The sequence below is a fragment of the Orussus abietinus genome, unplaced genomic scaffold, assembly GCF_000612105.2.
Source record: "Orussus abietinus isolate OABI.00-Male unplaced genomic scaffold, Oabi_2.0 scaffold5, whole genome shotgun sequence".
Taxonomy (NCBI): domain Eukaryota; kingdom Metazoa; phylum Arthropoda; class Insecta; order Hymenoptera; family Orussidae; genus Orussus; species Orussus abietinus.
The window spans coordinates 1,268,649-1,292,809 of record NW_019394929.1 but is presented as its reverse complement, the minus strand read 5'-3'; the positions used below and the strand labels follow the sequence as shown (position 1 = coordinate 1,292,809).

At 48.3% G+C, this 24,161-nt stretch overlaps 2 protein-coding genes across 4 annotated transcripts in view; one reads left to right on the top strand and one right to left on the bottom strand.

Moving 5' to 3' along the window:
- Positions 1 to 24,161, bottom strand: part of LOC105701213 (RING finger protein 17) — a 142,873-nt gene that overhangs the window by 4,763 nt on the left and 113,949 nt on the right. For all 3 annotated transcript variants that reach the window (XM_012427763.2, XM_012427764.2, XM_012427765.2), the window contains exons 6-11: positions 1,763 to 1,984; positions 1,296 to 1,423; positions 1,070 to 1,215; positions 848 to 940; positions 485 to 637; positions 118 to 397 (exon numbers count right to left, since the gene is read on the bottom strand). In XM_012427763.2, coding sequence (XP_012283186.1) covers positions 118 to 397; positions 485 to 637; positions 848 to 940; positions 1,070 to 1,215; positions 1,296 to 1,423; positions 1,763 to 1,984 — 1,022 coding nt within the window. The remainder of the gene's footprint in view (positions 1 to 117; positions 398 to 484; positions 638 to 847; positions 941 to 1,069; positions 1,216 to 1,295; positions 1,424 to 1,762; positions 1,985 to 24,161) is intronic.
- Positions 3,254 to 24,161, top strand: part of LOC105701218 — a 44,973-nt gene continuing 24,065 nt past the window's right edge. The window contains exon 1 of the mRNA XM_012427772.2: positions 3,254 to 3,503. Coding sequence (XP_012283195.1) covers positions 3,446 to 3,503 — 58 coding nt within the window. The 5' untranslated portion in view covers positions 3,254 to 3,445. The remainder of the gene's footprint in view (positions 3,504 to 24,161) is intronic.

The following is a 24,161-nucleotide window of genomic DNA, read 5'->3' as shown; positions in this document are numbered from 1 at the left end:
CTATGACTAATAACTGGTAGATTAAATAGTAATAAGAACTGTTGCGTCGCGCGATGCGGTAATGATCGGTCGCGAGCAAAGAAAAAAAAAATAATAGGGGGATCTCGATTTATGTACCCCCTAATCATGTTCCACATGGACTTATTGGCATCCGGCCTCCACTTTCCCGCTTTCGGCACGATGTCATACAAGGAACATTTTATGGCCAAGAACGGCACTGTAGAGAATTGCGATGTGATGTATCGTAGTCTCGTAATAGGGATTTCACTCTCCACAAAACCGAAGTCCACATAAAACACCTCGTAACACTGCTTGCCCTCATCATTGGTGCTTATGGAGTTTATGCGACCACGGTACCACTTCTGATCCTCTAGACGCTGCACGACGAAGAGTTTGTCTGGAGAAAAAGGGAGATCCTTTTTGAAACGAGATCGCTGGCCGGTGTTTTTCTTAATAATTAAAGGACAAATTACGGGACACTCACGCTGAACAACTTCCGCAGGTTCGTTGGTGCTGCTGGATGCATAATTCTCCAGCATTGTCTGCAGATCTTCGCAAGTCTTGACCATGGACATCCTCTGAACGAAAAAGTTCGTCGGGTCGTTGATGTGCGTCACTCTGACACGTTCGGAACTCCCTTTAACGGGAAACGGATTAATTCACACCTCGGCGTACTTCGTATTGTTTTATCTAGTCGAGTCGGGATTTCAGTCTTCAGGGAAATTTCATTAAGAGCTTACAAGTGTCCGGAACAATCGACCGCTTGACAGGACTCCCAGAAGAGAGAACTCGTCGGGTGGATTTGGGTTCATCCTAATTTCCATATCGTTCGTTTGATTAATTTTACCTGCGAATATGTGGCCTCCGCTGCTGTCGGAACGACGTGAAGAGACCGACGGCGTTGGAGAACTTCTCCTTATTGATGAGATCTCCCAAATCCCTTCGACAGAAATAAATCACAGAATTAAGATCAGGCTTACGCGTCCCAAGAGTGACTTCTGGCAGTTTATTGTTTAGAATAAAAATTCTCCCTGGTATTAATGGCAAGCAGGTGCCGTTCATTCCGTACTTGGTATTTCTTCAATCTTCAGGGGCTCTAACTCGTAGTCTTGCGGCAGATGATCTTCGCGAAGGAGGTTAAAGTTGGACAACCTTGGTACTTCGATTTTGCAGTGATTCTCGATACTATCCACAACGCCTTTATCGACGTGAAATCTGGAAAAAAAATTTTTCACATATATTAACGGTTACCAATGAACCTTCGTTGACTTTTTTGCAAGAAGAAAGGTGCCTACACTATTTTCTCGTTTTCGGGAATCGGATCCTGGACAAGGTGACAAGGGATATCCATCAGATCCTCTAAACGCCTGATTACGTCCTTCAAGTTAACTTTGTCTAAACTCTCGTTTGCAGTGGCCGCCATCTGGGAAATGATAACATTATTCTAAATAAATGATCGTGCCCCGATACTCCTTAAGTTCTTGTAACAGATGTATGCCACTAGGGTATCAGAGCACATAGATTACTGGAACAAGAAAAACGGGTTTATATGAAAGAGCAGGTCTACAAATGTCTGTAGAGTTTACGCTAATTTTTCATGACGGCCCTCGTGCGGAGTTTCGTCATCTGTTAAGATCAGATTAACCAGAGATAATTATAAGTTACCAATCCTACAGTAATAGCGAAAAGTTCGCAAGAATTTCCTAAAATTAAGCGAGTCGGTGAATTGATTTTAAATCAATATAGTATCTTTTTTAAATACCCGAAGGCCCGCCAGCAGTTGTTCCTCTTGGATTTTGATCTGTCTTTCTATGTCCTCGAGGTTGCTCTTCAGGTTGGTCCGTTGATCGTATAGCTTATCGATCAGCTGTTTCTCGACATTTTGCAGGACTCCGTGCAGGTAAGTGAAGTGCTGATTGATCGATGCTTCGACGGCTTCGCTGTTTTGCAGCTGCTCGGGGAAGATCATGGTCTTCTTAAGTTTCTGCAACAGAGAAAGAAGTCACTCGATCAGTTACGCTGGTCCGGGTCACGTCTAGAAACTGTTAAATCAGATACAAGAGAATCCTCTCCAAGCCGAGCCAAGAATGGTTCTGCACATCGCGAGGATACATCCTGGTATAACTTTCAATTTCTATAAACCGAGGAAACGTATCGTTAGCACTGACGATACTTTCTCGATATATACCTAGACCTAGAAAAAGCCTCGCCTAGAATGCCAAACTCCGACCAAGCTTCGTCCAAACACACAATTAAGTGACATTTAGTCGATATTTGTAGGATGCGCTTACGTTAGGTGTTGCACATTTAAAGTCCACAGAATGTCGCTAGTACGGTCACAATCGCGTGTACACATCGACATGTTCTAATGGCAAAGGAGTACGATTTCCTAGCGTTTGGAGAATTACGCAACTCGGCATAGCAAAAGTACTTAAGCCATTAGTTCCGCCGATGAGCGTTTATATTTCTCGAAGGCAAGATCCCTAGGGATATAGGTGAGGCCTTCGCCAACGTTATCTAGTGGATTTTTATTTTTGGATTTTCCGACGTCAGGAAAATTCAGAGCCTCCCAAAACCTGAAAAATGCTAAAATGGTCACACTTTCGGAATTTGTTAATTTTTTCCAACATTCCTGGTTTTTGTAAAAAAACAATGGCACAAACGTGTCCATCACAGAAACATTCCAACAAGCCTGTTAATTGTCTTTGTGCATCAATTTGGATTTCAGGTTCCCACAGTCCTAGTGGAAAGGTTTCCTCCCCAAAAAAAGAAAAAAAAATTAATTCCTCCAGATCCCCGTTACCGCCACACCTCCATTGGTACTATCCACCAGTAACAGGTACCATTCTCCGATTGATATTAATACCCCACAATTTACATATTTTCTAGGCACGTCCCTAGCTCCAAAAACCATAGTCAGAGTTCAATGTGTGAAGTACCGAGAGTTCTACAAGGGTGAGGGAATTACGAGAGCGGAGAGTCTCATTACCCGCCTAAACGTGGAACTAAATGACATTTAGCCGGTCCTTGCATCGAGTCTCGGGCGGGATGCACCGAGGCCATAAACTTCGTTTAACAGCGTCTCGATTCTCGGGTGAGAGGTCTTTACTCGAACGAGGACACCTCCCGGTCGCGCGGACGATCCGCCACCATCCAGCGCGACCACGAAGAGAGACGACCGCGACCGGCAGATCGAGGCGCCGTGAACGGAGCCGGCCGATGCTCAGTCTTTCTTGTCGCGACGACCGGTAACCACGCGCTAGGTAGTCCGCGGCCCCGCCGAGCTCCCATTGGTCCGTTCCGTTGGACCGCGGCGCGCGATTGGCCCTTTCCGTTGGACCGCGGCGTCCGATTGGCCGGCGCGATGAAGCCGCCCGCTCTCCTGCACTAGCCAGGCCGCTTCGCCCACCAGGAAGTTCGGGGCCGCTGTTCGACTGCGGGAAAAATGCTGCTCCACTCGGTGCTACTCCTCGCGGGTGTGGAGATACTCCTGCCGTCCGCCGGTGAGTCCTTCTCTGAGATATTGAAAAATGAAAAAAAAAAAAATAAACCCACCCACGGCTTCACCCCGCGACCCGCCGGCGGAGGTTATGTAAACACCGAAGTGGACGGCGACTCTTTCCCCCGCGCCGCGCCGGTAAGTCGGAAATATTGTCTCCTGCCCCGGAGGCACGCACAAGTAATAAATGGGATGGCTCGAGGAATAAACGACGTTCCAATTATGCACGCTGAAAGAGGAGATAAATGAGAACGGCGGTTGACCATTTTTTAACGAGACGACTCTCCGAACTTCGGGGGAAATTAAACCGCCGTTCCCGGTTCCTCGCGATGTCCTGTCGACGTAGAGTGATATATTCTTGAAGTAGACTCGTTATAGCCCTGCACGAAGGGTACCACGTTATTATTGAAACTCGTACGCATTCTTATAGTTGATTGCTACGTACATAAACATCGTGTTTTCGTATTATCACAACTTTCGTTAGGGCGTTATTCTCTTGGTTAAACCACTGGCATTCAGAACGAGATAAAAATAATGGGAATAAGAAATAAAAAGAGTACTGAAATTAATTGCCACTAACCGCGCAAGGGTATCTGGGAATAGTTAAGAACGATCAACGATATTTTCAAATTTCACCTTCAACGTTCTTTTTTCATTTTTATATGGAAGGCTTATGTTTAAGGCAAGTTGAAGCGACGTAGATGTTGCGTAGAAAAAGTCGGCGTGATAGAGGGAAGCGTTCATACGTAGACGTACAAGAACTCGCAGCAAGACTCCTCACGATTCGAATGGTGAGAGTATTCTCTGAGGTAACGTGAAAGACGGGCTTAAAAACGGAATAATTATCGAGTATCAAGTCGAGCGAGGGCCGTGACGGCTTAACTCATCGCCGGTTTTAAAACTCGACGAAGAAGAAATTCGGGGGGGAATTTTTCTCAACTACTTCGACTAGGAATGTCTTTCTCTATGGAATAATTTATGGCGCGTCGGCCTCGCAGTAACAATGTTCCAATGAGCGGCGAGGGAATATGCGAGGTACGACTTCAATGGAGGCTAATAACCTGTAGGTAGGCAGCATCGGCATTTACGAGAGTACTGCTCCTCAAGAGGCGGGGTCGAGGATTAAGAAAAACATTTTTCTACGATAGCTCTTGGCCTCAGTTTCCGCCCTTGGCCACCTTTTCTCGGTGAAATCAGGCCGCGGCCATTATTCATAAGAAAGTTCCCCGAGTAAGTCGAGTATTTATGTCTTACTTCGTGCCCAGGTGTATGAACAATGTATGAACCGATATTTTATTCTCCAGTATCCGGTCCGAAAGTGATTAAGCCGGCGAAAGCGCGGCGGTTAAATTAAAATCATTAACGGTAAGATGAATGGTAACAGCCGAATGAACGCAGAAACGAGAGGACGTGAAAACTCGAGTGCAAGAAAATCTGGAGAAGGGAAAGAAAGGTGGAGGAAAAAGAATCCACTTCCTAATGTACAAATCGAGGTGGCAGAGGGAATTACTCCGTCACTTATGGCAGGACTAATGTCCGGCTTAGGAGATATGAAATATTTCTCCCGGTGACACGTACTAATCTTTGACGTGGCGGGTCCAGGGAAAGAGAGGGGCCTTGCGGGCACGGAGCGCCCATGTAAATAATTAAAATGAACGAGGCCTTACGGGCAAGGAGCGAGCACGGGAATAATGATAGCAATCGAGACGTTAACAACCTGCAGAAACGGCGTGGAGGAACGAAATCGGTCTCGGAAAGGAAAGGTAACGTGGAGAAGAAAGAGGCCCGATTCCACACGTGCGCGTAAGTCCCGGGGAGATATTTTTTCCATGAATCTAAATAATCGTTCTCCCATGTCGAGTCTACGGCAAGAGCGAGCTCTAAGGAACGCAGATGGATTATTGGAAAATAACACCGAGGAAAGAGATGCTGCAGAGACGCCGAAGAGACGCCGAAGAGACCCTGCGAGACGGAACCTGCTGGACAGATCGGCGATTGGAGTCGGTTTCGAGTTCTATGTAAAAGAGAAAGAAAGAAGGGAGAGAGCAGAGATCCAAATCCAGATTCCCAAGAAAATAGATTTCTCGCCCCGCGATTCGTCTCAATCGTACCGTGAGAACCTGCGCTCAGCGCGAGCCATGAAAGTGGAGACGACAAGGACGGATAAAGTCCCGGGAAATGTGTGAAATGTATGATAACCGGCGACACATCCACGGGGATTTTTCCGCCGATTCAGGGGAGCTACTCTATCCGTCGAGCCGACGAAATTCTACCGCAAGAACCGCGATTAGGCAAGCGACCTCGTTACGAGGAAGACTCGCCAAAGGAACTCCCAGGAGGGCAAACCGAGACAACGATATCGCATATCGTCGTTGTTTAGGCTGTAGGATCGTTTGCCCCTCTTTTCGGAGGCTGTATGTAGATTTATGTGAACGTATGAAGCTCCCCGGGGGGTCTGGAACGCGACATGCGTGTATGTCGGTCCTCTACGCGCGTTTATGTGTGTCGGGTGTGTAAGCACACGCAGCCTAGCAAAGCGTGTAACGCTGGAAGGAGGACTCCCGAAAGAGGCAGGGAAAATCGGGAGCACGAGAAAAGAAAGCAACTCGGGGAGAAATCTCGTTCCGGATCGATCCTTGTCGCGCGCCAGGTGATTCCTGGAGGAGGTCCTGTTTGCCTTGCAGGGAGTTTAAAGCCGGGCGAGAACGTCTACTGGGTGCTCGAGTGTCGACCCGAAGAGAGAGCTTCGAGTGCTAGCAGGCGAAGCTGGGGAAATACTCTCGATCCTTTCCCAGGAGGCGCCGAAAATCGGGACACCAAAGAGTCCTTTCGAGGCACTCGCCTAGCCCTTCCCGTTCCATATTTAATATATGTGTGTCATGAACTGTGACAATTTGAACTCACTCGAGTCAAAGAATTATTCTTCCAATTGACTAAATATTTCTTTGGTTCGATGAATTTATTTTTTAGGGGTAGGAAATTTCGTTCTTACGCGAGTCTTTTGGCCCGGGATTTCGCGAGGTTCCTGTTTACGCTGCAGGTCCATATTTAATATATCGGCATTGCGTTTGAATCCGTCGAAATACCCTTTGAGCGATGATAATTATGATTAATCGAAAATTCATCGTAAAAAAATCAAATAAACTGGAAAAACATCCAGCGGGAATATTGGGGAAGAGAGGAGCGTCCGAACTTGAGGGACGTGCCGGAAATAAGGACCGTGCTCTTGAAAGGACGAGGAAGAACAGGAAAGGAACGCAATGGGAGAGGATTCACGGAAGAAATCTCGTTCCCGGGCGATCCTTTTGGCCCACGATTTCACGAAGGTCCTGTTTACGTTGCAAAGAGTCCTGGCCGAGGGCTCGCTCCTGGACGAGCCGCAACGCACGGGACATTCTGGAGCACCCCCGGAAGTGGGTGCTTTGAGTGCGAGCCAGGGTGCAAAGTACACACAGATGTCCCGGGAAACCCCTTGACCCTACTTTATAAAGCACACATTTATAAAGTCGCAGACTAAAGTGGACTTACACGAAGTGGCGGTGAGGGCCACCTAAAGCCGATCAAGCCGAAGCCTTTAAGCCCCCGAGTACAGGCGCATTATTTGTCCCCCCCAAGTCCCGTAAAATCTTCTGAAACTTCGCTCTAAAGAGAAATTTACCCCAGGACCCTTACACACCTGGTATAAAAATCCCGGCCGGATAGATCCGCTCGACCCATTTTCAAATTAGTTCCACACCTCACCCTTAAAACCCCTTAAAATCAATTCAGGAGATAAATTAAGGGTAAGCCGCGCGTCCGGAAAATCCAAATCTTAGAAAAAATTTATATTTTCATCAGCAGGTGTGTGTGGACAAAATAGACACGCGTTGGAATGAAAAATAGGCAAGACGTGGAAAAGGTCCTTTTCGGATCGAGCTTCGCCGGGAATCTTCGATTCGGTTTGCGTAATTGGATGTTACAAATGCTTAGGTCCCCTGGTCCGGACATATGGAGCACCCAAATGTACTTCGCGAAGTGGGTGCTTCGAGCGTTTCGCTCGCGAGGAAATCCTCTTGACCTGGCCAGTCACCGTTTCGAAAAGTCGGTGTCCAGGGTGAACGAGGGGGCCACCCTGGCCGATCGAGCTTAAAGTCCTTCGCTTACTCTCTAAGTACGCCCTTGCTCTTTGCCGTCACGTTAAGTACACCCAAGTTCCTGCCGAGGCTCCTTTGAGAGGGCAAAAGGTCCCGGCTGCAGACGATAATTGACTTTGGAAAAATGAGAGGCAAAAGACGGGAGGGGACGAGGGGGGGAAGACATCTCCAACTCGACGAGTGTTTGTCGTAAGTTCGCCCTCTCGAACTCCCGACTCGCCTTCCGCTCGGTTTCCCCAAGACGGGAACGACACCTTCTCGTCCTGCTCCTTCCTCGAAATGTGGAGGTCCAGCGTGTCCTCGGCCATCGAAGGATGCTCATTAATACCGGGAATATTTCGCTCCTACGGGAATTCCGTGTAGCGTCTCATCTAAACTCTCTTGGAGTAATCATCCGAGTGAACCTATTTTCCTACGACCCCCATTACGCTTCTCTATCAACTATAAGTACGCCAAAAAAGAAAAAACAAAATTAGGCGTTATTAGGTAAATATAAGGGTTCGATCCTTTGAATAAAACCGCGATACTAACATTCCACCTAGAATTACACAGTGATTTCAATTCGTGCGAGTACCTACGTGCACGATTCTCGCTTCACTCGAGCGCTGAGTCGGTACTCCGAAATGCAGTGCAATTAATGATTGAATAAGTATTAATAATTTCGCGTGGAAATTCCTTTCACCGGTGCACCTGGTTAGATATGCATTTATCGGCCGAGGCAAGGTGCTCTCACCTGGTCTCATCCGGAGGTCTCCATCTCGTCCTAAGGACTGCCTTTCCTCTTCCAGTCGGCTTTCTCGACCTCGACGACGCCCTCGGGCCGCGACGTGGGGTGCGCGTCGAGGCGCAAATACCGTACCCGAACCCGAGAGACGTGACGTTTTTGCAAAGAGACGATTTACGGTGATTTACATGGAGAAGAAGAGACCACTTGTTCTACGAGATACTGCGGTGCCGCGGGCTGGGACATTCGTCAGACACAGCCGAATAAAGTGACGCCCTGTCGAAGCGACATGCGCGTTAAATTTCATTTAATTCCATTGTAAATATTTTTCCCCCGTAAAGTGGGCGTCACATCTGCCCCTTGAATTACCGTAGAAGTAGGAAGGTGTCCAGAGGTGGCTATTATATTTCTTTTTATAACAGTCTCCTCGTCACGTCGCCTGGCGTTCGAGTAGGTCCTCCGCCTTTACGCCACACATGGGAGTGACAAACTTGCTGAAAGTATACGTGCCGACTGTGAACAAAGGACTCGGTACAATGGACCGTACCTAGGTGGTGCAACTTTGGAAACGGCCCCGGAGTGATTTCCGCGCCCTGTAAAGGGTACGATTGAGTTTCCATGCCACGTTATCGCGCCCCTTCGTCTTTTCTCCTCTCTCCGCCATCTTTGGCGAGCATCGGGTGGAGAAGCGATCGAAGGCGATTTCCTAATGATCGAAGGCGATCTAACGATCGAAAGGGGATACAATCAGGAGATAGACCAAGATAATGGAGCAACTATTTATACAGGGCAGAAGAGAGATCCTACGCTGTCGCTTTTCCCACGTTCATTCCTTCATTTTTGGAAAGCCGCTGTGAAATTAGCCGTCGCTAAATCCCGATTGTTCCTAAAATCACCCGTGGCGGAGCCAATCGATCGGGCATCGATTTTCCCCGGCAGATGAGCTATGTAAACACCAGATTCTGAATTCCGAAATCGATTCCGCAAGCGTTTTCGCCGTCGACTCGGGAATTAGCGACGAGAGATCGAGTTCGACGACCCCCTCGTGTCCACTTTGCGGTGACAAAATTCGGGTTGACCAACGCCGTTAAATCGGAAGGTGTTAATTTCTCGGAAATTATCCCGAGGGAGTTCTCGATTAGACTTTCCCGAATGACTCGGGGAACGTACCTCCGATGTTTAAAAATCAACGGAGAGCGCACCTGTACCCTGGGTATGTCTCTTTCTCGGTATGGTGCGCACTTTCACTTAATCGTCGGCAAGTGACGACTAGATGACAATACTTGGCGTGGACGAGCCTCGCCGAGCCTTAGTGTCCACCGAAGAAGAAAATTGATCGATAAAAAGTGAAAGAAAATAATTGAAATAGTTTCGGAGAACTCCCGAATATTTGGATGACTTTTCCCCCTCAAGGAAGGATATCCCATTGTTAGAACCCTTTTCGAATAAATCCACGGCGCCTTTTTTTTTCTTTTTTAATAATTCCCCATCCTGCTATTCGACGCGACGATTTTTCACCGGGGAGCGAAAACGTCTAAATCGTAGCTGCGCTCCCGAGAGATTCGCCCCGTTTGTCGACAGACAGGTGCGACATGTACAGACGGCTCAAGGCAGAGCCAGGACCTCTAGAAAGGATCCCTGGGAAAGATCCTGCCGGAGGGGATCTCCAGGAGCCCGGAAAGAGAGATCGCGATCGTCGATACTCGATACTGGATGCTCCAGTCTAGTTTCTCCTCTTTTCCGGCCCGTGACTCTCCCCCTTCCCCTTGGTCCTTTTCCCGCGCCTTCCTCTTCTGTTCTCAATTTATCCGAGACCTTGTTTGTCCTGTAATTCAAGCGGAGGAGCTAAGCAAGGCGCCTTTAACGTCCTCGGGATGGAGCGTTAATTATACCGTGCAAACAGTCAAAGCATCGAACGCAGAACGACGTGTGTACGCGGGCTTAAGGCTGATCGAGAAATCGAGGAAACGTTGTTCCGCGAGGATATACCCGGGATATCCTCGACGAAGCCCCTCGCGAACGAGGATATCGCCGCGAGGATAACGAGCAAGGATGCGGCGTACGCCGACCGACAAGGAATCCCCGATAATTGGGAGATGCGCCGTTTTAGAGTCCCCAGACACGCTTAAAGTCCATTTCGCGCAGGATACAATGCGCCGATAGTCCTGAGAACCACTCGTCCTCGAGGATATCCTGGGAGGCTCTCGCAAAATATTTTCCAAAAAAATCCTGCAAGACCCCCCAAACGCTGGAACATCCTCAAAGGGAGGAATCCCCAACGAGAGTGACGACTCGCGGTTACACCGGAAACGCAACTCCGGGAACACGCCCTCGGACGGATTAATAAACAAAGGATCCGCCCTGAAACAGGAGTTTAACATAATACGCGCGTCGGAATATCTGGTTACGGTGCGTTTGGTGCCCTCCCCATTCGCAAAGTACGTCGCGTGTTTCCCAGGGTCCTCTTTGTGCTTTTGGACTGTCTCTGGCGCTCCGAAAAGATGTCCCCGGAAACAAGCGCTTTTCCGAAATGGAGAAAAAGTCCCGGCGAGAGGATCGAGCGAGGGGCAATTTTCTGAGGGAACTCCGGGGGAGGAAATCTTGGAGAGTCTTGGGGAACCGGATTTTATAAAATTATGAATAAATTTATTATTAATAGTAGAATCCATGGTTTGTCTTAAGGGGGAGGATTCGATCTCTGGGAAGGACTCAATCGGGATCTAGGTGTCGATCACCAACGAGTCCCGGGGCTGCGCTCTGCGGGGGGTCTCGCGGCCGCCGCCCCGTTCGCGGCTCGATATAATCGATAGGGAGTGGAGGCGTCCTTGTCGGGCGCGACCCCGGCCATTATGTTTCCCGCGGGGGAGGAACTTTTCTATTTCTCTGGCAGGCCGTTTAAGCCCGTCTTGCACGCGCCCTCGAGTGGCCGGAGCGTCGACACGAGAAAAGGACTTTGTTAGCCCGGGCCCTCCCTGGCGGACCCCCCGCGAGTCGCACCTACGTTGCCTCGTTTGACTCTCCGGCCGCCTCTCGATAAAGCTTTGAACTCTGAAGAGCGCCGACCGCCTCGCTTTGCCCCGCCAAAGGGGAAATATCGAAACGAAACGCGGCTGCCGAAGTCGCGCCGAATCGCGCCCAGACCCCCCGCGACGGTAATTGAGAATGCCCCCGTTTGTCGGGGGAATTTCGCGAGTCGACTTCGATTTGCCCCCGCGATGCTCGCTCCAAGACGGTTCCATTGTACCTGGTCACCTGAGGGTTGGGCGAAAACCCCGGAAGAAAATCCATTTTCCCCGTGTGAAAGCTAGACCCTCCTGGAATCGACGGCGGGCGTCGAGAGATTGCCGTTCCTAGATTTTGGAGATCAGCTGTTAAAATGTTCGTACGAGCAACTGCCTTTGTAATAAATATTTAATTATGATTTTTTATATCCGATGATTATGAATATAGGTGTGTCTAAAAGAAATGTAGATATCACGAGGTATCTGCCGAGGCTAATCTTCGTCCTCTAAGAAGGCTTGTTCAGTCGCTATTAATTGTTAATGGCGTACGTAGGATCTCAGCTGACAGTAATTATAGCCATATTTTGACCCGAACACGGCACCTTGTTAAGAGACGAAATACCGCCACTCACAGCGAACAAGAAGTCATCTCAAGACTCATGACCGCGCGCTTAATGGGCACGTGTTACCTGGTACTCTTCCTCTGTATGTAAATTCACCTAGCCAAGTACTTGTCAACGACGTGATGAAGTCTTGGCCAGCCTCGATTATTAGTTAATGGCTATTCGGGTAATCGGAATTCCTTGCGATCCCGAATTCTTCTCGATAACTTTCCTCGTCGATGTGGGAATTAAAGTATGGTAATAATTTTTCATAATTTTCATTATCGCGGCCAGTCACGGGTACGTAATGTTCCCGCTGAAATGTCCGTTCCGAAAAATAATCTCACCCACTCGTGTATTTATTCAGCCCATCCGAAGCAGAGTTTTTGCTCGCTGTACAAATCTATACACAAAGGTAAACGCCAGACGATACCGTAATAGAGCCGTGCGCAACCAGGGATAATTGAAGTGCATTCAAGCGAAAAAGCTACAGAGGGGAAAAAGCAAATTTATAAAATAGAATTTAATTGGGAACTGCGAAAAGGCATTGCGCCCATTTCTCGGAATTTTGAGAGTCGTTACGTGACGCCGGATAATTTCGACATCGACGCATCGATCGATCGTAATTATTTCCGATGATCGATTCTTTTAACCATTCAAATTCACCCTTAGAGATATGCGAATCGCGGTGCAAGTAACATCATCCCGAAATTCTCAGTCTTCCCAAAATGAGGCGACATGAGCACGAGTACGCGACAAATCATTAAAGATTTGAAAAACCGAAGTACCAGGCATTAAATTTGGAAAAACTCATTCCGCGGCCCATGGGAGCGTATTTATTCAATAAATGTTACATAGAGAACCCACTCGGTGTACGCGTCCATGTACAAAGGTAAATGCATACAGTACCACACAATAGGATCATGCGCAATCCGGTATAATTGAAGTGCGTTCAGATGAAAAGGCTACGGAGGGGAAAACGCGAATTTATAAATACAAGTTAATTGGTACGAAAAAAAGAAAGAATTGGCAACCGCGAAGAGAGACCGCGATCCCTTTGTCGGAATTTGGCATGAAATGGAGTTAGGATTTCTAAAAAAAGGAATGTCAATTTTGAGATACACAAAGAGCGTCCACTTCAGGAACTCTTCAAGAGCACTTTCGATCCTTTATCCCTCATTCGAAATTTCTGTTCCTTTGTCTAAATATTGAGTTGCAAGAGATCCTGTTAGGAATTAAATTGTCAGCGTTTGAAGGGTTGCAATTTTGAGGCATCTTTTTTAATCGACGGACATTTGTGAAACAGCGCTTCTTCGATCATTGCTTATTACTGGGACTATCGAAGTGACTGTACAGTGAAGGTACCGACTTAATGCTCGGTGCACCATCGTTCGCGCCTCCCCGATTTCTCCTTACCATATTGTCATGTCCGATCTCTCGGGGGTATGGCGCAAACTGGCGAACACCAGTGCGCCGGTACTCGCGTATCGCGTACACACTTCAACTACGTGAAACGTGTTCTCCGGGGCGTAATTATTATTCGAGCGAGTGCGCGCGACGTCTTCGGCACATCGAGGTGCTTTCTCAACAGCTGAGGCCCGCCTTGGAAAACTTCGGCTCCACGTTAGGACCGAGCCCTTTTCCTATAAAGTTCACATTGAACATTGTGAACCTAAGAGCGGCTCAATATTGAGCTGCGAATTAGTGAAATCGAGGAGAAAGTGGCGCGTGAAAAATCATTTATAAAACTGGAGCTGCGTATCATGTTTGAAAATTTTACCACGTGACTGTAAAGGCCCCGACACCCTCCGAATAAAAAATTCTTTTTTTTCTAGAAGATTTAAGAAACGTTTATATAAACATGTAAGAAGGAATGAAATTTCATGCCCGCGTGGGAAAATTTCAAACGATTCGATATATTCAGTGCGGAGATAATTTTCTTGAATGAGGCGCTTTGAACGCCACTTTCGTATCAACAAATACTGAGAAAATTAGTACGCATTTCTTCGAGAGAAAAATCATTAAGTTACGGTAAAGTGGTTTATTAATTAATTGCCCCTCCCTTCGCGTTCGAGGTCTTCAAAATCGTGAACGTCGAGTTCGAGAGAGGGACACTCCTTCATATTTCGAAAGAAGAATCGAAAGCTACGGAAAAAGCTCGGTCATTTATCCGGAGTCACGCCTCGTGAATTCCACCGTTCCTCCTGCCGACATCCGAGTTGAGCCCGATTTCCTCGATAATAAACCTCGACTGTATCGACCGATCGAATCCCGCCGACTCTCGGCGGACTTTTTCGCGAAACTCGAGGTATCGGTTCCCAGAAGAAACCACGCGGCGACGCTTCAAAAAGTTCCACTCTTCGGGGAGGCTTCGAATGCTCACTTTCAAACTTCCTCGTCGAATCCTTGCGAAATCCCCTTTCAAAAAAAAAAAAAAAAAAAGCGAAAGAAAAAAAATTGATTGAAAGGTTTTATCAATATTTTGACGTTTTGAGTGATCGATATTTTGACGTTGGGTCCAACAAATTTTTTTGGATCGCACATAATTTTTTTTGTTTAATCTTAAAATCAAACTTCAGGAACGTCATGCTCTTCTGCGGGCTGAAGTTTCAACTGATTATTCGGTGTACCCAAGTTGGACAAAGGGCTTATCAATATTTTCACACGTTTTGATATGAGTAGAATGGCCCTTTCGTTCCCTTTAATCGACCAAAATCGCGATGGGGGGGTCCAAAAAATCGATCTTCAGGGTCGTCTTCGGGCTCGAGGTCCTTGGCGTCGTTCCAGCGGCGCACCGCTTCTCCAACAACTCGAGGTATCTAGGTCTAGTTATGCGAAGGTATTTCAAAGTGGACGCCTCGCGGTGGCGTGCGAGCCGAGAGGATTGCGAGCGTTCGGTTAAATCGATGACTCATTTGAGAGCGGGCCGCTCTTACTTATTACTCGCTCGTTACTCACCGGGACTCTAGGTACTCGGTCCGGGTACGCGATACCCCGCGACCGGCCTCGTTTCCCGGATAAATCGCGACGATGGTCCCGTTCTCCGTCGACGAGAAATATACGCGAGTCCACTCCGAATCGCTCCCTCTCACGCATGCTAAGTGAGCTTGCGGTCGCCGCGGCCCGCCGAAAGCTCGCGCGCGTGTGACACACACCGCACGAGGAAAGCAGAACCTGCTCTCGGCAGGATTCGGACAGGTTAATTATCGCTCTCACCGTCTTGGCATTGTGGGAGCATATTCTTGCCCGGAATTAATCCCGCTGTTTTCCCGCGACCGTTAAATGCCGTAGAAAAATCGAGGAATGGAGTACAATGAAATAAAAGGAGTCGCGAAACAGAGCATATTAATACCGATAAACAGCGGTATGACTCCTTATTTCTTAATCCCCTAGTAAAAATAAAAATGCCTGCGGCCATTAAACGCCGTCAAAAAATGGCCTCGGTGACCCGAGACCCTGCTATTAATTTCACATGTTCGAAAATTAAAAAAACGCCCCGCGCTTCAAGGTGTATCGATTGACTTCGAAATTCAAGCTCTTGATTCAATATCTCGGCGTTTCAAGAATTTCCGAGGAAATCGAATTTAGCATCCAGGATCTTAAATTGATTTAATCCACCCTGGACTTTTTGATAAGGTCGTGATCATTAGATTCAGGGAATTTCTATCGTCGTCGTTTAATGTCACCGCCAGGATCGTCACCACGGCTCGAGGCAAATAGTCAGGATGGGTCAATTAAAAATATAATAAAAGGACATCTCGCCAGGTTTGCCGAGCCCTCGTGTCCTTGCTCCGGTTTCCCGGGGGAGGTGTACCCGAGGTTCCCATCAAAACCGATCCCTTAAAAAGCCGGGAGGCCGCTTCCTCGGCGTCGCGCGCCTCCCCTAGGATGTCTCGTTAAGGCTACACAATTAAATCCGGAATCGCATTATCCGTCGCGGCGCCGAGCAAACTTTCGCGAGTCGTCGTCGCCGTCGACGGCGGGTCGAGGATCGAGAAATCCGTCGCGACGCGACGAACTTCGGCTTTAAACGAGCCGGCACCGTCGAGCAAGGAGGAAGGTCGGAGGGGTCCTCTAATCTGGGATGGAAGTCGGCGCGATGGTTAATTGCGTTTACTAATCTCCCCGGAAACGATATACTCCGCGTAAATCTGGGTTAGGCGGCGCGGATGCGGAGAACAATGCGCGGGCGAGGCCCGTTTTCTCCCATCGAAAGTTAGTCCTTCCTTCCGGGTGTCGGCAGGAAGAATCGCGACCTGGACCCTCCAGAAGGAGAGGAGAAAGTTCGTCCAGGGGTCCTTGAGGGATCGAGGAGACTTCCAGGTCCTGGGACTCCTCGATGCCCGGTGGAGGTTCTCCGGCATCTCGGTACCTCATCCTCGTACGATCTGGCACTGATCTACCGGAATTAAATTTTTTTTTTCACCCAGCGCCAAATATTCATAACTTTTTATCTTCCATTATTTATTCCCGCACTTTATCCGCAAATGATTTATTACTCTCGCGATGCATTCCGCGCGGGTTCGCGTAAACTTGAAATGGAAAGGTACCCCGCTCTGTACGAGCGTTCCTGGAGATGACCTCCGGAAGATACGATCACGATTAAACCGTGAAAGTCGAGTCGACTAAACGGCAACAAGCCCGAAGTGAACGTACCTCGTGCGGCCTAATGGGGGGAAAGTTAATTATTTTTATTCGTAGGGTAAACAATTCCGAAATTGGCCATTTTCCCGGGGCCGAGTTGTAGGTTTTCCCCCGCGGGGTCGGGTGAAATCGTGTAATTAAAATGGAAAGCGTCCAGTCTAACGAGCCTGGTAGGAACTAACCACGGAAGTAGAGAAACGAGACGTAAATACCGCCCTCCACGCGTTCTTACACCCCATCAGAGGTGCACGTCGATCCGCAAAGGCGGCGACGTATCCAGCAACGCAATATGCATGGGAAATTCCTTATATTCTGAGCGCAGTGCAATACGTACGGTACGTATCGTATGCTTAGCACGACCCGAAGCCACCCCGCCCTATTTGCACGTATTTTTCCTTCGACTTCACCCTCCTCGGAGGACCGTAGTCCCAGATCATAATAAACCGCCCATCCATCCCCGTCTATCGTCATCTCGGTCCCCCTCCACCAAGAGGGGAACGGTGGACTCTCCTCTCTTCTTCCAGCCGAGGTACCTGAAATTGTTCGTACCTGAAATCCCGAGGCTCGGAACGACTCGAGGGGCAAAAAGGAACATCGAGGACGGCGCCTCGAATTATATTACTGAAACGCAACGGCGGATTTAATATCCAGATCCCGGCAGGGAGTCGAAGAAGAGCGGAGGAAATTTCCTTTTTCACCTCGCGCTTCCTCGTCCCCGTCCTCAGCCTCGTCCTCGACGTCTTCGCCATGGCGGTTCTCTCTCTCTCTCGTAGAAGCCGCGTTTTTATTAACTCGAGTGTCGGCACGTCCGCCTTCAAAAATTCTACCTCGTGGTTCGCCTTACCGCTAATTTCGTTGACCCTGCCGGCTCGACTGACTGACAGCGACTGACGCGCTCCGCCGCGGCGAACCCCCTCGACGGGTCGTCAGGTTCGTTCACACCCTGAAGAAGCCCACCGGAGGCAAAATGCCAATGAGATTTCTGAGGTGTTTGCCGCTCGTGACCGCCTACATGTGTGCTAGCTAAGGAGCGACCGAGGTACACGCTTCGGGTACTCGACGGTCTACGTACTCACGTGCGCACTGAGCGGCATCGACAAGCCTCGAGGCTCCTGATGGGACTCTTCTACGATATTTATTATCACGTACTCTTCACGGGGATAAAAGTGCACGCAAATTGCTGCAGGTAAAGGCCAGAAGGTAGGACTTTATGTAGGTACGCATGGGAGGTGCCCTTGGGTTATGATTATCTAATGAATTCATTCCTTGGATAATGGTGGCGGAGGATGAGATACTCTGCAAGATACTGGCCCATGGACATTTTGGAAATTGAACAGAAATTTTGGGCGGGTTTGATTTTTTTTTTTTTGAGACAGAGAAAGGGGTATGAAGGTCCTTATTGCGAATTTTAGATCTGCAAGCAGGAGAGTAGCCCCTTTGAATGATTATGGCGGAGCTTTATCAGGGGACCGATGTCAAAGAGTAAGGAGGCTGTCTGGGACTGTAACCGGCAAACCGGGTTAATATTCCGACTCGTTCCGTACCGTGCAAACAGAGGCAGGAGAGAAAGGAATGGAAGTCCTTTATTTCTCCGTCTTATTCGATTTGTATACAATGGAATGATATTGAAGATTAGACCGGTAGCTCAGGTGCGCCGGTACAGAATTCGGCAAGTAATCCCTTGCGTAACCAGGTCTTTCCGATAGGGAAATAAATCAGCGCGAGTTACGAAATCGAGGCATGCTCGGCCATTAGTGATCCTTTAGACTCGAGGAAAGCCTCGTAGATGCGACGAAAGCTCCTCGTTAAAGAACAAAGTGATATTAAAAGGCGCCCAGATCGCGATTATTGTTTCAACCGACATTAGAGCGCGTCCACACCCAGCGGACATTATGACACATTAGTCCATTCGGAGTGGCTCGAGCTTATCATCCCTTGATAACGATCGCACTACTCACCGGGCTGGCAAATTAAATCCGGTCAATTAAAACTAATTCCCATGCCGATTGCCCGATGGCAAAATTCGGCATTATGAGCCGTCGAATTATAAACGAGCAGGGGAGATTTTAAGCCTCTCTTTACCGATTTTCGAGTCCTAACGATAACCATTCTCCGCTGTAGATCATCGCAAAAATAATTTTCACGCGGGATAGGATTTTGTCGCCGCAATGCATATCTCTTTGAGTAAACCGATGTCTTATTTTCTTAATGTGTTTTCATTTATTCCTGCAATTTCTAGGATTTACGGCCTCTGTGCTAACATTTTCTATGTTCCACTTGGATGGGATGGAAAATATGTCGAACCATGTACGAGGACGACCGGTAGATCGATCGCGTCGATCTATCGAGGCCGATCGTAGATCGTTACGGTAGATTTCCTCATGATCTGCAAGCGTTACGAGCATTACTTGTCAAGTGTAACAGCGCATGTATCTCCCTGGATTCCAATCGAGGCCATGGTTCGGGTGACGACCATGACTCGCTGGTCCCGAGAGAGAGAGATAGTGCGATTTCTTAAGGAGGCCTATCCTAAAAGGGGCCTTTCGCAATCGGGCTTTTTGTCGAGGCCTCGAGCGATTGTCAAATCGCGAAGTATGCAGTTGCGCAACCGGAGACGCACCTTCAGCTGAGCGGAGGATTCGTGACTGAATTGTCAATGTATTATGATAACGAAATCGGTACGTCGTCTCGAGGCCCGAGGAACGTTTTGACACTAGTCCTATTTGTAAGTCATAACAAGGACTTCTGGCCGTAACTCATAACGAGGACTTGACGACGGTGAATAAAATCCCCGACTCCAAAAAATCGAAAAAGAGGTGATTCTAGTTCCCCGTCGTCACCTAAAATGACCGATCTTCCAAGAGATCACTCGTGAAGCGAGACTGCAGATTCCGAAGATCAGGAAAAGGAAAAAGTAATTCCCCATGATTTCTTTTAAGGTTCAACATTTTTTTTTTCGCGAGCAATTGTCATGTAGTGAGTCTGAAAATTCGAGAAATCGAGAACGAAGCAAGCCCCCGTGATTCTTATCTAGGTTTCTTATTTCTCTTTTTTCCTCGCAATTATGACCGAGCTTTTGTCGTTACATGGAAATCGTTACAGTCCTTTGGCACGATAATGGGGTCGTATCGGAAAGGTTGTCGGAGCATCCATCATCCAGGGCACTAATTGGCTCACTGGGCACCGATCGTTCGACTCGGCAATTTCCCGGGCTGGAAATCGAATGCTTTGTGTACTACTTAGAGTGTACAGAGAGCAAGAGCGCAGGAAAATCTCGTCCCGGGGAAGACGAGTTCGACAGCCCATCGGGGAGCTTGCGCGCTCGAGTTTATACCAAAAGGAGCTTTTTACCTAGACGGGAGGGAAAACTCCGGGGCGATGGTGTATGTAACCTGGAATTTCTTCGGGGAGGTTCAAAATCACGACCGGCGGGGGCGGCATCGGCGTGCTCGAGCGTATAAAAAGCTCTTAAGGTGAGCTCCTCCCCGGAAGAAAAGTTCCGAGGAAACGCTCCACCTAGCTCGCGTCTCCGGGAGGGCTGCGGGGAGTTTCACTCGCAATGCGCTCTTCTGATATTCCAGGGGCTCCGGCGATTAACGAGCACGGTATAAAATGCACCCTGGTTCCCCTCAGACCGTCTAGAGTGCCGTCCATCGGGGGCGAAAGGGACTCAAAAAGCAAAAATGTATAAAAAACGCGGAAGGTTCGAATAGGATGCGACGTCTCATATTAAATATTACCCACTATCATCTGACGGATAGAATTAAAACAAAAAATACATACAATTTCCGATCTTGAGGGTGAATTTTATACTTGTAATCGCATTTCCGAGGGAGCCTCGGAAAGGAACGAAGTTCTTCAGGGGCGAAACGGCATATCGCAGAGATAGGATGTTACTCCACATCGTCCGCTAATAAATCGGAAAAATAAAATTCAACGATTTTATCCTCGTGGACAAGCATCCGTCATCTTCAAACTTGAAAATTAAACGAGCGAAGAGGTCTAAGAAACGCGGTGCACCTATCCATTGCAGGTGATTCGTCCAAGAAGGTGTAGATTTTTCAGGGTAAGACGACTCTTCGGGTCCCTCTTCAGGGTCAATTTGCCATCCTGAGGGTGAATTTTTGGCCGGGCGAGCTCGTAGCCGTTCTCCCGAGGAAAGGTACGAGGTTCTCTTCAGGGGTGAAACGTCATATCCTGGAGAAAAAGAGGTCCGAGGTCGACGCAGGACAGCGCGCGGCTCGCTTTCTTCTCGTGCACGGTGCACTCGTCGCGCGGGAAAGGTTTTATTGTATTAACTGAAATTGCAACAGTGCCCGCGGAGGGGGAGGGAGGTTTTAGTAGCTCGCGCAGCAAACGTAGAGGTGTATGTACGTAGGAAGAGCGTACGTCGGGAGGGAGGGAGAGAGAGCCGACGAGAGGGCGCGGCCGAAGGGGGACGAAGAGAGAGAGATAAATGGGTAGATAGGTAAAGCGGAAACGGGACCGAGAGAGAGTTTCCGGAGCTTCGCCGAGCTTTTTCCAGAGACGAGAGTCGGATCAAGGAGGGCGGTACTAAAATCGAAATTGTCGGAGCCGCCGCCGCTTTAGCTTTATAGAGCCCCCCTTCCCTGCCCCCCTCCGCGGGTTACGACCCTGTCGCTCTTTTGCTCCCCGAGTCCGCGGTGACTTTTTTTCCCTCTTTCACCCCCTACCTTTCCGCCTCGGGTTCTTTTTTACATCGCGGCAAACTGGCCGGAAGCATCGGCCCTCGTTAATTGAAACTCGATTCGGGGCTGACCCTGAGGTCGGGGGCTGGAAAGCGCGGAATCGGTGCTTGCAAATATCCCTAGGAACCCAAACTATTTTTTAAGTTGGCTGTGAATGACTTTTTATTCACTTTTTCGATGCACCTTTATTTAGCAACTCGCGTATCGCGTGGAGTTACGAATTTCGGGAATTTTTCGCGGACCTCGATTTTGTACGAGGCTGCTAGTGAAGTTACTATCCTGATGCTCGTTAATTACGGCTCCTGGCCATTTGGCGAATTAATTTGCATACCCGAAAGATGGGAGGGAGGTCGTCCATCGGGCAGGGTGCGAGGACGGCGTCGCGACGCATCTCTCGAGACGGGTCTCTATCGACCGCCTTGACGCGGCCGATTCGATCAAAGATGGACGAGTCGCGACTTTCTAACGACGCGCGTCTCCGGCCGACTTTGAGAGGAAAGGTCAAGTAGACTTCCAAGGGGCCGGAGATTAAAAATCAAAATGTCCATTTTCCCGATCACCCGTCCCGCTCCTGTCGATGCCAGAGAACCGCGAGCGCTTTCCGCGGATTCTCCCCCCCAGCTATGCGGGAAAAACTCCTGTAAGAGGAGCTTCGATTACCCTTTACCACGCTTGCGGTAAAGGAGTCTTGTACCTGGAACGACAGGATAATGACCGTAACGTTTCTTTCTCCTGATATCGATTTTAGGACGGGGAGAAATCGACAGGGAAAAATCGACACACCCTCCGGTTACGGGAGAAACGAGTCCCTTTAGTTGGAAAAGTCATTTCCGCGGCCTCGGGAATGATCTGTATAAAATTTATATTAAATATACCTTGCACCTGGAGGTATTTTTATTAACGACGGGATGCAGCGGCGGCGTGAGAACTGTCACTGGTTTTCAGGGAAGTCGATGGATTTATTATTGGCACGCGGCAGGAAGTAGGCATTTTAAGTAACGAAAGCTTTTATCCATTGCCGGATAAGTAGGAGTCCGGAAAACCGTGCACCATGCAATTAGCGGAGTAGCAATTAATCCGTATTACATTTGCGGGAGTGGTGCGCTCATGACTGGCGTGCCTCGGCATGTAATGACGAGATTGCGGTCAGGACAGCATCGTAAGTTTTACGACAGTAATTGAACTGACCGCTGCCAACACTGGGTCCTGGATCGACAACGAACGTTGTTGCTTTAACGGCAAAACGGATTTAGAGGTCCTGATACGCGAGTGTCTATCATAATCGGACAAAATCACAGCAGAATCGAGACCGTCTAAGCAATGCCCTAATCCCCACGTTAACAAATACCCGCAATAAATGCAGATTTTTATACAGTCCCCAAGATCACGTGCAAGCTCGGGTGGATATTGTCCTCGTGTCGCAAATACCGCAGAGACTATTTTTTTTTTCCCCGGTAGAGAAACGCAGCCCACTTCACCCTTCTCTCCTTGCGGAAAAAACAGCCCCGTGTAATTGCAATGAACACAATTAAAAAGGCATAATGCAAGTGTCGCGCTCTCGAGTTGTCGAAGCTAATCGACCACAGAGCGCGGTTTCTTTGAAATCGAGGTATTCATTTGTCATTGGATTTTGCAACAATTCCGGACTCGCCAGCTGCTTTAGATAGGCGTTATTGCGTATTGTTATCGATGATGATTAAAAGTGCATCGTCGAATATGGCGGATTTTTTTAAGCGCGAGGGAAGATCTCGCCAATTTGCGACGAATGGGATCGAAGGTCCATCGCGATTGCTTTCGACGACCCCTTTAAGCTTTCTCCGTCCTGTCTCTCGATCTTGCAGGAACCGGGCCTCATGAATGAGTCCACACACGGATCTGCGACCACGGTCGCATCTTCGTATCCCTGATAGCGAATGCACAAGATTCAGTAAAGGGGTCAATGTCGCTCGCATTTCCTCTCGCTGTTATTCTCTCTTTGCACCAGAAGGCCTGCCGAAAGCGATACTTCCACAGCGATGAAATGTCCACGTCGAAAAACACTGCCGATTAAATTCTAATAAAAATCCGTCTTTTGTTAACACGTTTTCTTTTCTTTTCTTTTTTTTTACATCGCATCCCAGTGTAAAATACAATATTTCTTAATGCGCGAGCGAGTTTCTAATTTTCGTGACCCCGTTGTTAATTTTCTAAAATTGCGAAATTAAAAAGTTCCAACGTCGAGCGCACGTATTATAAATTCAGGATGCTAAGTGAAATGGCATTAATTTTATGTGGGTGTATTGCTGCTCCTTTTTTGTTTAATTATGCATGCCGTCTTGACCTTCTTTATCTATCGCGATTTTATTAGGACGATCGCAATTACGCATCGCTGCCGTCGAATTTCTTCGTTAATTAACGTTGTCTGCTCGTTGCGATACCAGCGTGCGAGTTTTCAGGTGATGCCTAATTAGAGCTGCTTTGATCGCGCTGGAAATGGATCTAGACCTTACAAGGAGGCATATCTCGTGGAGTCGGCTCATCCGTTTTATTGTTTTCATAACGTGTGTAAACGGTACAGTGAGTTAACCCGCTTTCGCCTCATCTCCATAACGAGGGGGACTCTTTTGCGCCACTTTGCTCGGAGCGATTTTTTGGCTCCTCGGAGTAAGATGCAATTCTCTCGGTACGAGAAGTAACGAGTAGTTTTGGGGATTTTAAGTACGACATTTATCTGTCCCCTTTTATCGAAACCCGTTCAAGTATGTTCTAAATATAAATGTTCCTTTGACGTCTCCTTACCCTAATCGGCAATTTACGTCGTTCAGTCTTCACGTCAACTTGCATTCTTGCATTTTTATTCCGACCTACT